The following is a 12,389-nucleotide window of genomic DNA, read 5'->3' on the forward strand; positions in this document are numbered from 1 at the left end:
ACAGAATTGGGAGCCCCAAAATAACATGGTCGATTAATCTATGACAAAGGAGGCAAGAATATACATTAGGGAAAAGATAGTCTTTTTGATAAATGGTGCTGGGAAAACTGGACAGTTACATGCAAAAGAGTGTAACTGGAGTTTCATTAAGCCATACACAAAAGTAAACTCAAAATGGATTAAAGAACTAAATGTAAGGCCTGAAACCGTAAAACTCCTAAAAGAAAACATAAACAATACTCTCTTTGACATCAGCTTTCACAACGTTTTGCTGGATATGTCTTCTCAGACAAGGAGAAACAAAAGCAAAAATGAAATACCAGAATTACATCAAACTAAAAACATTTACACAGTGAGAGAAACCATAAAAAAAAAAAAAAAAAAAAAAAAGAATGGCAACCTACTGAATGGGAGAAGATGTTGGCAAATACTGTATCCTAAAAAGGGTTAATATGAAAAACATATAAAGAACTCATGGAACACCTGGGGGCTCAGTCAGTTAAATGTCTGACTGCAGCTCAAGTTATGATCTCGCAGTTTGTGAGTTCAAGCCCAGTGTCAGGTTCTGCGTTGATGGTGCAGACCCTGCTTAGGATTCTCTTCCTCTCTCTCTGCCCCTCCCCTGCTTGCTTGCTCTCTCTCTCTTTTTCTCTCTCTGTCTCTCAAAATAAATAAATAAACAAAAAAAATAACTCCTATAACTCTGTAACAAAAAAACCAAATAATCTGTTTTAAAAATGGACAGAGGACCTGAATAGGCAGTTTTCCAAAGAAGGCATACAGATAACCAACAGACACATAAAAAAGTGCTTGTTCAACATCACTAATCATCAGGGAAATACAAATCAAAACCATGAAGAGATATCATCTCACACCGGTCACAATGACTAGTATTAAAAAGAAAAGAAATGAAACGCAAATGTTGGCAAGGATGTGGAGAAAAGGTGTTTTGAGTGCACGCTGGTGGGAATGTAAATACTTGCAGCCACTGTGGAAAACAGTAGGGAGGTTTCTCAAAAATTAAAGATAGAAATGTTATTTGATCCAGTAATTCCACTGCTGGATATTTACCTAAAGAAAACGAACCACCAATTTGAAAAGATATATGCAACCTTAGGTTTATTGTGGCAAAACAAAACTATATGCCCCCCCACCCCCCGATGTTTATTGCAGCACTGTTTACAATAGCCAAGATATGGAAGCAGCCCAAGTATCTATTGATAGATGAATGGATAAAGAACAAGTAGTATATGGATACAATGAATGTGACTCAGCCATGGAAAAGAATGAAATCTTGCCACTTGCAATAATATGGATGGCCCTTTCTCAGAGAAAAACAAAAACCATATGATTTCACTTAACATACAGAATCTAAAAAACACAAAATCCACACACATAAGTCTGGAAACAGTCTCTTGAATACAGAGAACAAACTGGTGGTTGCCAGAGGTAAAAAGATAGATGGATGGGTGAAATAGTTGAAGGGGATTAAGAGGTACAAACTTGCAGTTACAAAATAAATAAGTCATAGGGATGAAAAGTTCAAATTGGAAATATACTCAGTAGTAGTGTAATAACTGCATGATGACAGATGGTAACTATACTTTCCTTGGTGAGTACTGCATAATGTATAGAATTGTTGAATCACTGTGTTATACACCTGAAACTAATATTAATATTGTCAACTCTAATAAAAAATAAATTAAAAAGATAAAATAAACTTTTTCCAACAGAAAAAAAATTGTGTGTCAGATTATTTGTAAATCCACATCATTTTATAATTATCCTAGAGCTGCTTATCATTTTTAAAGTGATTTTGTAAGGAATCTTTTGTAAAGTGAATAGTTATAGGGTTTATGTAAATCCAGATTTTGAAGTGTTTCTGAAAGGGAAGCCAACTAATCGTTTCTGTGTATGTTGAAATACATTTGAGATAAGTCTTTATTTCACCTAAGGAAGCCTTTTAACAAAATTACTATTAGAATATGGTTAATTGTGAAGACCTAGAAAATACCTAGGTTTACCTTAGAACTTAGGGATTACAATACACTTAAGAGCTATACTATTAAATCCTTACTCTCTACTGTGCCACAATGCTAGGTGCTTAGTTCATTTAATCCTCACAGCAGTCTTATTGCGTAAGGTATTATTATTCTCCTTTTATAGATGAGGAAACCAAGGCTTAGAGAAATGACATAACTTGCCCAAGGTTTTCCAAGTTAGTACGTGACAGAGCTCTGATTTAACCTTGGTGTGTCTGACTCCAAAGTGCACATTTCCTTGTGAGCTCATGTCTTATAAATGAGAGCTGGAGTTTCAGGAAAGGTTACTTTGTAGACGATTTATTCTTAAAGTTGTAAAGTCATTGATTATACTAATAGTTTTTTTTTGCCCCCTTTGGAGAAGTGGGAATATTTTATCATTGAAATCAAAGAAAGGTTTTTTTAGTATTTTAAGAATTACTAATTTTACTAGTTTTTGGAAAGGGGTTGAAAGTAAAAAATAGTGTGATTTCATCCCCAGATAAACTGCCATAGAATCCAGAGTTATCTATATTATAAATCAATTCTGTTTTTTAAATGATGGTCATATATTCAAACTGGCATTTAAAATTTCTTTGTTTAAAGTTTTCAAGTAAAGCAGGTTTCCATCCTTCCTCCATTATGTTCTAGAACCCTCTAATGTTTTACATAATACATTCAAATGTGTTAGTATATAATGCCATATATTTTTCTGATTTATGTAATCAAAAGGTTTTACTGATTTAAATACTGGTAGTCTTATTACTGTGTAAAGAATACATGTTTAAAATACCAACATAGGGGCGCCTGGGTGGCGCAGTCGGTTAAGCGTCCGACTTCAGCCAGGTCACGATCTCGCGGTCCGTGAGTTCGAGCCCCGCGTCAGGCTCTGGGCTGATGGCTCGGAGCCTGGAACCTGTTTCCGATTCTGTGTCTCCCTCTCTCTCTGCCCCTCCCCCGTTCATGCTCTGTCTCTCTCTGTCCCAAAAATAAATAAAAAACGTTGAAAAAAAAAAAAAATTTAAAATACCAACATAAAACACAAGTGATTCAGCTGAGTATGTGATAAGGCAGCCTTTCTGCTCATGCTTCTGCTTTGTTATTCAAGTAGAGACCACTTCCCCAGGTGAGTTTGTTTGGGCTTTGTTAGTTCTTGCTTTGAGGAAGTAATTTGTTCTTTTCATTCTTAGGTTAGATTTAGAAAAACCTCTTCTTTTTTAAAGCAGCTTGAAGCTGGATAATGGAATGTTGGTGTTAATGGATTTTATTTTTAACCTCCAAACAGAGCAGCATTTTGCAGATGTTGTCCTTAGTGAAGAATTTCTCAATCTTGGCATTGAACAAGTGTGCAGCTTAATCTCAAGCGACAAACTTACCATTTCTTCAGAAGAGAAGGTAAGGAAAAATTTTTTTTCCTAGTATATAGTGATGTAATATTTTTCCTTTCTTTATTTCACTTTGTTTTGTAACTTTGTAATCCTATATGTGTAGTGATAGCCAGTGACCTTTGATCTGTAAGGTATTAAAAACTCAGTCAACTTGATTATCTGTGCAAATTGGTGTGTTTCTTCACTCCATAGGAAGTTCCCTAAATTGCTAGACATTAGAGTTTTGTACTTGACCCCACAGCAAGTGCTTGAACACATTAAACTGAAATAAGCCCTTATGGGTGCTAGGTTTCTTCCCACAGCTAGATGTCTGTAAAAATTGTGATCTAAATGCAGTATTTCTCAGACCAAAGTAATTTCACCATCATGTGTGTTGGTGGAAGTTACCAGGGCTAATAAAGTTTAGCTTGTTCTAGACTGAACATTCGTGACCATGCTCTTTAGACTGATCTCCTACTACTTATACTCTGCCCGGCCCAGTGCTTCCCTCCTCCCTTCCAGAGCACTGTGCAACTGCTTTGTCTGGTTGTAGCCTCTGATCTCTCCACATTTTGAGCTTACCTATGTCAGCTACCTGTACCTTTCCTGTTGATGAAGAATCTTCTCTTAGTGAGTTTTATTCTTTGGATAGGTATTGTATCCTATGGGAATCAGGGCACAAAAGCTTGTGAAAGTTTGAAGGAAGTGAAACTTTCTTTCTTTCGATGCTTTACATTTAAAACGTTTTTTAAAGGGGTGCCTAGGGGCTCAGTCAGTTGAGCATCTGACTTCAGCTCAGGTCATGATCTCACGGATTGTGAGTTCAAGCCCTCCACTGGGCTCTGTGCTGACAGCTCAGAGCCTGGAGCCTGCTTCTGATTCTGTGTCCCTCTCTTGCTCTGCCTCTCTACCGCTCATGCTCTGTCTCTCTCTCTCTCTCAAGAATAAATAAAACATTAAAAAAAAAATTTAAACTTTTTTTTTAAGTTTATTTATTTATTTTGAGAGAGAGAGAGCACACACGCACGAGCAGGGGAGGGGCAGAGAGAGGGAGAGAGAGAATTCCAAGCAGACTCTGCACTGTCAGTGCAGGGTCTGATGCAGGATTCAAACTCTCGAACTGTGAGACCATGACCTGAGCCGAAATCAAGAGTCAGGTGCTTAACAAACTCAGCCACCCAGGCGCTCCCCTTGATGCTTTACATTTAAAGTTGTATGAAATTTAGCTTTATTCCTGCCTGGGCACAAAAAGACGTATTTACTATACCATATGAAAAAACATGCAGTAAATGGTTGTTAGATGTATAATCTTAGCACTTTAGAAATACAGGGGAGAGGAAAACATCACTATTCAGACGCATACAGACGCATATTGAGTGCCTACTTTGTACCAGACACTGTCACGGAGTCCCAGATATGGCAATACTAACAAAATAGAACTCTTTACTCCACTGGAGGGACAGCCAGCGGGGTAAATGGATGACTACAGAATGCTGTAGAGGGTACTGTAGGAACATTACATCATTCCAGGGATGGGAACAAGATCAGCTTGTTCCCAAAGTTATGATCCAAGTTTTTAAAAATGTTTATGAGTTTTCCAGGGATGTCGGGATGGGTGGGAATGGGAAGGGCATTCCAGGAAGAGGTACAATACATAAATGTAAAAAAGGCATGAAAGAATAATTATATTAGGTTGGTTCTTTGTGATTAGAGTTTGGAATATGTATGGCAGAATGCTGGGAGATAAGATGGGAAGATGACATAAAATATCTTCTCAGCCGTATTAAAGAAACTTGACGTCATCCTTGTAACAAAAAGCCTTTAAAGGGTTTTAAATGGTAGGAGAATGCCATGGTAATACCTATATTATAGAAATGTCATGAAGGTTGTTTTGATTTTCCACTGCTGCATAACAAGCCACTGCAAAGTGTAGTGACACAAAACAATAACCATTTTATTATGCTCACAATTCTGTGGGCAGAATTCATTCAGGGCATATAGGAACAGTCTGTAGTGTCTGGGGCTTCAGCTGGCTTGGCTTGAATATCTGGAGATACCAGCGTGATACCAAATTAGCCATATAGCTGGGGTTTCAGTCCGTCTGGACATCCATCCAGAATATCCACGATGGCTTCTTCATTCACTTATCTGGCTCCTGGGCTGAAGTTTGGTTGGTATCTCCCTTCCCTCTGACCTCTTTCTCCCTCCCCTTCCCTACCCTCCTTCTCTGTGGCTAGCTTGGGTTCCTCATAGCATGGTGATTGATCTTAAGTAATCAGACTTATTTTTTCTTTTTAATGTTTATTTATTTTGAGAAAGAGAGAGAGAGAGCATTAGTGAACAGGGGAGGGACAGGGAGAGAGGGAGAGGGAGAATTCCAAGCAGACTCCATGCTGTCAGTGCAGAGCCTGACGTGGGGCTTGAACTCAAAGGACCATGAGATCATGACCTGAGCTGAAATCAAGAGTTGGCTACTTAACCGACTGAGCCATCCAGGTGCACCTCAAGTAATCAGACTTCTTACATGACATCTGGCTTCCCCTGAAATGAGCATTTCAAGAGACCATAATGAATGAGAAAAGCTTCTTATGACCCAGCTTCAGAAGTCACACAGTGCTGCATCTGCAATTTTTTTTTTTTTTTTTTTTTTTTTTTTTGGTTACACAGGGACAGCTTAGATTCCCTGTGGGAGGTTTACTGCATAAGATGTGGATACTGAGAGATGTACTTTATTAGGGGACCAGTTTGGAGACCACCTGTCACAGTGGTGATATGCTGAATGAACAAAACCCCAGAAATGGGGTGAGGGACAGATAGGATGTTGAAGTCAAACCAGTGAGTAGTTGGATCTGATTCAGGATGGTATAAACAGGTGAAGAGAAAGCAGAGCTGAGAAATAGTAGATAGAATTTACAGGATCCTCTATTTCTAGCAGCCAACACATAGAGGTACTTGGTAGGTGCTTGCTGACCAAATAAATTAAGGAGGCATGTTCATTATAATGTAGATTATTTTTAATTTCTCGCTCTTTTCCTGTATCAAAATAAATATTTTTTGTTCCTGGTAATCAACTTAACTATCATCATTAAGCATTTTCTACAACACTTTAAAAATTATTGATTATGTGTTCATCAGTCTGGAAGGAAATTATGTAGTCAATTATTATCTTCATATTAGCTTATTAGCTTTCTCATAGGTTTATGTTGTTAATTTGTAATGATCTTATTTCATTTTTTGAAAAAATTCAAATATTAGATTTTAACATATTCCGTTGTGAGAAAAGAAAGTTCATCTATTTTGCAGACCCTCAGTTTAGAAGTGTATGGTCCACATCTATTTGTAAATCTAAAGAAATGCCAAAAATAGTTGTTTATAAGGGTATATGATTTTCATCCCACAACATCACTTTAATATTTTGGGTGCTTTATTCCAAAGAGACTTGAAATTTATTTTTTTAATTAATTTAGTTTGTTTTTTTTTTTTTTTTTTTAATTTTTTTTTCAACGTTTATTTATTTTTGGGACAGAGAGAGACAGAGCATGAACGGGGGAGGGGCAGAGAGAGAGGGAGACACAGAATCTGAAACAGGCTCCAGGCTCTGAGCCATCAGCCCAGAGCCTGACGCGGGGCTCGAACTCACGGACCGTGAGATCGTGACCTGGCTGAAGTCGGACGCTTAACCGACTGCGCCACCCAGGCGCCCCAGTTTAGTTTTTAATTTACATCCAAATTAGTTAGCATATAGTGCAACAATGATTTCAGGAGTAGATTCCTTAATGCCCCTTACCCATTTAGCCTATCCTCCCCCTCCAACAACCTCTCCACAGTAACCCTTTGTTTGTTCTCTATATTTAAGAGTCTCTTATATTTTGTCCCCCTCCCTGTTTTTATATTATTTTTGCTTCCCTTCCCTTATGTTCATCTGTTTTGCATCTTAAATTCCTCATATGAATGAAGCCTTATGATATTTGTCTTTCTGTGACTAATTTTGCTTAGCATAATACCCTCTAGTTCCATCCATGTAGTTACAAATGGCAAAATTTCATTCTTTTTGATTGCCGCGTAATACTCCATAGTAGATATATACCACATCTTCTTTATCCATTCATCCATCGATGGACATTTGGGCTCTTTCCAAACTTTTGACTACTGTCGGTAGCACTGCTATAAACATTGGGGTGCATGTGCCCCTTCAAAACAGCATACCTGTATCCCTTGGAAAAATACCTAGTAGTGCAATTGCTGGGTCATAGGGTAGTTCTATTTTTAATTTTTTGAGGAGCCCCCATACTGTTTTCCAGAGTGCCTATACCAGTTTGCATTCCCACCAGCAGTGCAAAAGAGATCCTCTTTCTCAGCATCCTTGCCAACATCTGTCATTGCCTCAGTTGTTAAATATTTGCCATTCTGACAGGTGTGAGGTGGTATCTCATTGTTTTGATTTGTATTTTCCTGATGATGAGTGATGTTGAGCATTTCTTCATGTGTCAGTTGGCCATCTGGATGTCTTCTTTGGAGAAGTGTCTCTTCATGTCTTTTACACATGTCTTCCCTGGATTATTTGTTTTGTGGGTATTGAGTTTGATAAATTCTTTATAGAGTTTGGATGCTAACCCTTTATCTGATATGTCATTTGCAAATATCTTCTCCCATTCTGTCAGTTGGTTGCCTTTTAGTTTTGCTGATTGTTTCCTTTGCTGTGCAGAAGCTTTTTATTTTGACGAGGTCCCAGTAGTTCATTTTTGCTTTTGTTTCCCTTGCCTCCGGAGACATGTTGAGTAAGAAGTTCCTGTGGCCAAGGTCAAAGAGGTTTTGCCTGCTCTCTCGTTGAGGGTTTTGATGGCTTCTTATTTTATGTTTGGGTCTTTCATCCATTTCGAGTTTATTTTTGTGTATGGTAGAAGAAAGTGGCCCAGGTTCATTCTTCTGCATGTCGCTGTCCAGTTTTCGCAGTACCATTTGCTGAAGAGACAGTCTTTATTCCATTGGATATTCTTTCCTGCTTTGTCAAAGATTAGTTGGCCATACGTTTGTGGGTCCATTTCTGGGTTTTCTATTCTGTTCCATTGATCTGAGTGTGTTTTTGTGCTAGTACCATACTGACTTGATGATTACAGCTTCGTAATACGTCTTGAAGGATTGTGATGCCTCCAGCTTTGGTTTTCTTTTTCAAGATTGCTTTTGCCATTCGGGGTCTTTTCTGGTTCCATTTAAATGTTAGGATTGTTTGTTCTAGCTCTGTGAAGAATGCTGATGTTATTTTGATAGGAATTGCAAGAGACTTGAGATTTAAATCAAGTAAATAGAACCAAATTCAATTTAGAAAAGTCATCAACAGTGAATTAGATCGCGTATCATCTGATTATCACAGCTACCACTTAAGTTCAAGAAGATTAGATAATGTACTTGGTTAAGTGCTTAGTTAATACCAAATGAAAAATACTAGATACATAAAAGTACTAAAAGTACTTACAACATTAATAATAGAACTACCATATGATCCAACAATGCCACTTCTGGGTATATAGCCAAAGCAAATGAAAACAGAATCTTGAAGAGACATCTGCACTCGCATGTGCATTGATTTATTGCAGCATTATTCATAATAGCCAAGATTTGGAAACAGCCTGTTGTCCCTCAGTGGATGAATGCATAAGGAAGTATCACACACACACACATATACAGGAATATTATTCAACTATGAGAGAAGAGGAAATACTGCCATTTGTGACAACATGTGTGGACCTTGAAGGCATTATGCTAATTGAAATAAGACAGAGAAAGACAAATACTGTATGGTATCATTTATATGTGGAATCTAAATAAACAACTCACAGAAACATAGTAGAGTGGTGGTAGATGGGGTTGAGGGTGAGAGACATGGGGAGATGTTGGTCAAAGAGGTACAAACTTCTCGTTATAAGATGAATAAGTTCTGGAGAATGTATAGTATGGTGATTATAGTTAATAAAACTGCATTATATACTTGAAAGTTGCTAAGAGAATAGATCTTGAATGTTCACACCACAAAAAAAGAAGTAATTATGTGACATGTTGGAAGGGTTAGCTAGAGCTTTGATGGCAATCATTTCACAATGTACAAGTCTATCAATGAACACTTTAAACTTATACAATGTTATCTGTCAATTATATTTCAATAAAGCAGGGGAAAAATGTACTTCTGTCAAATGAAAAAAAAAAGAAATAGATTGGATAACTTTTTAAGTACTGAGCCACCCAGGTGCCCCTGAGCCATGTATTAAACTTGAATGTCTTAGCAAGAGTTGTATATAAAATGTAATCTCATCATACTTTATTCAGATGCCTTGGTACATAACTCATTACTTATTTTCTTTTCCCCACATTTTCTGCAAGGTATTTGAAGCAGTAATAGCTTGGGTAAACCATGACAAGGATGTAAGGCAGGAATTTATGGCACGGCTGATGGAACATGTGCGGTTACCTTTGCTTCCTCGGGAATATTTAGTTCAGGTAAAAGCATATTCACAACACCTGAATACACATAGCACTTTGTCACTGGGCTGACAGCATGGAGATCTCTGTTAACACGGTGATAACACCTGCAGAATGCAGACCCCAGGGCGCAGGACAGAGAATGATAAAGGCACCTGCAGTCCTCGGCAGCTGCTCCTTTACTTAGACCACTCCCCATTCTTGGAAATTTACTTCTCCCCACTTCTGATGTGGGCAAGCAGATACTAGAACTTATTGAGGCAGTATTTATGGTCATTTACACATAAATAAATGCACCTGTGGCTCTGTGTCCCTGCTCTGCATCTTCTGTGCTTTCCCTTTGATAGCTTCTTCTGATTGCCCTGCAGAAATGGAGTTTTGACATGCGACCCAAATACCATTGAATTTGACTTCATAGTATTATAGTGGCATGCATTGGGTTTCTGTCTTTGTTTCTAAGGTGAGGAAAACCACCATATTTGAAATAAGTAGAAATAAATGGATCTTTAGCAGTCTATGAACAACTTTGAATTTATTTTTTTATTATTAGTATCCTACTTGGAACATTTCAACATTTTTATAATTGGAGCCATCCAAGGAAACCTTCTTTATTAAGAGATTCAGTCTGAGCATTTTAGGATTTCTTGAAGCCTCATTATTTGTTGTGATCTGTATAATCATTGATACTCCACTATTAAGAAAATGAACAGAAAAACCTGTCCTGCATTTGAGGTCAAGAATAGCAGGTACAAGATTTAGTTGTGGTGTAGGCACATTGTTATAGAATATTTTGAGTCCCTCTTCTGGATATTTTATTTGCCTTTTTGTGTTTGAAAAATTGTCTTTAGCTTATTAGTATTGCCTACTCTACCTGAAGAACTCATTGTCTAAATTCTTTTCTTACTCTTTGGCTTGATGTTTAAAGATAAGAAATAGGCAAATATAGTATGATCTAAAGATTATTCTGTAGCCGATGTTGAGGTATATAATTTTGATTGTAGTTCTTCTTTTTGTTGCATACGTATGTTTTTCTCTGCACACCAGATACTTGAGCATTTTTGGACTTCATTTATTTTTCTCTTGGTGATATTTATAAATGTTCCTTTGTAAGGGAAAGACTGAACCAGAGAGGATAGTTAATGCTTTTTTCCCTCTTCTTTACTCTGTTGCTTTGTCCGTTTTATCATGAAATAGTTGTTCCCCTCATGGGGTGTGTCTTCTCTCTTCTTACAGAGGGTTGAAGAGGAGGCATTGGTCAAGAATAGCAGTGCCTGCAAAGATTACCTCATTGAAGCTATGAAGTATCATTTGCTGCCGACAGAGCAGCGTATATTAATGAAGAGTGTCCGGACCCGACTGAGGACACCCATGAACCTTCCCAAAGTAGGATCTATTGTTCACACTTATTATTTCATCTGAAAGGCCCATAGTGAGGCTGTTAATACTTTTACTCGTCTGGAATTTTTATGTGCCTGGAAATTCACTGTAGTGTATATAACTCAACTTCCCTGTTGGGTTTGTCTGTAGAGGGTGGGGATTGTTTGGTTCATTTAATCTTTATAAACCGCATGATGTCACTGTTCTGGAACAGAAGGCAACTGATCTTTTTCCCTTCTGAGTCTCATTAGCTTCAGTTAGAGTAGAAAGGAAAATCAGAGTAGGTAAAAAGATTTCTCTGGAAGCTGTGCATATAGATAATAATTGAAGACCAAGTAGTTTCTCAGAATTACATATTAGAGTTAAAGCTGATGAATAGCCTGTTCAGTACATTTCCTTCCTATTCCCTGTTGTATACTCTTTGACGGTGCACTCACACTTCCTATGTAGCCATCAGTGCAAGGTTCACCATATGTCCTCCCAGATCTCCAGTGTTCATATTTCCCTTGTGTCAACGTTCATATTCTACCTTTATCTTTTTAGTTGAAGCCATGTATGTTTCACTGATTTAATTTTCCTTTCAGAAAAACCCCTCATTTCTGTCTCTGTTTGCAATTTCTTGTACTCATTTTTCATCTTCACAGTACTGGAAGACCAGCACTTTATGTGTCATTTTGTGTAGGGTCTAATCAGAATGATACATAGTGTAATGCTTTTATTTATGTATTTTTTAGCTCTTGTATGCATTTGGGGCAATGATCAATTAATAAGAATCTGTTACCCATTGTTTTTTTTTATATCATCTTTAGTTACCACTCTATCCTTTCCATTAAATTATGTCTTTTAAATTCTTTCACTTAATGTTTTTTAGTGTTTTTTTCAAGTTTTATTTTTGGAATCTACATTTTTAATTGCTTCACATATTTATCGATACTGTTTTTCTGTTCTGCCCAGTGTTAACATCAGTTCTCAATTTAGAACCAACTGTGTATTTTACCAGTATGCTATTTACTCCTTTTTCTAGATCATTAGTAAACATTTTAATCTAGAATGAACCTCAGCACTCTCCCTGGTGATACCTTGCTAGAAATACCCACTCACTGACATAGTCCATTTGCAGAAAATTTCAGTCCATATGATTATGTTTATT

At 37.3% G+C, this 12,389-nt stretch overlaps 1 protein-coding gene across 3 annotated transcripts in view; it reads left to right on the top strand.

Moving 5' to 3' along the window:
- The window catches only part of KLHL2 (kelch like family member 2), a 123,883-nt gene that overhangs the window by 92,477 nt on the left and 19,017 nt on the right, over nt 1-12,389 (top strand). For 2 of the 3 annotated variants that reach the window (XM_078445634.2, XM_078445636.2), the window contains exons 6-8: nt 3,307-3,416; nt 9,764-9,880; nt 11,096-11,245. In XM_078445634.2, the coding sequence (XP_078301760.1) occupies nt 3,307-3,416; nt 9,764-9,880; nt 11,096-11,245 (377 nt within the window). The remainder of the gene's footprint in view (nt 1-3,306; nt 3,417-9,763; nt 9,881-11,095; nt 11,246-12,389) is intronic. The other variant, XM_078445635.2, reaches the window with a different exon arrangement.

The sequence above is a fragment of the Panthera onca genome, chromosome B1 (genome assembly GCF_046562875.1).
Source record: "Panthera onca isolate mPanOnc1 chromosome B1, mPanOnc1 haplotype 2, whole genome shotgun sequence".
NCBI lineage: Eukaryota > Metazoa > Chordata > Mammalia > Carnivora > Felidae > Panthera > Panthera onca.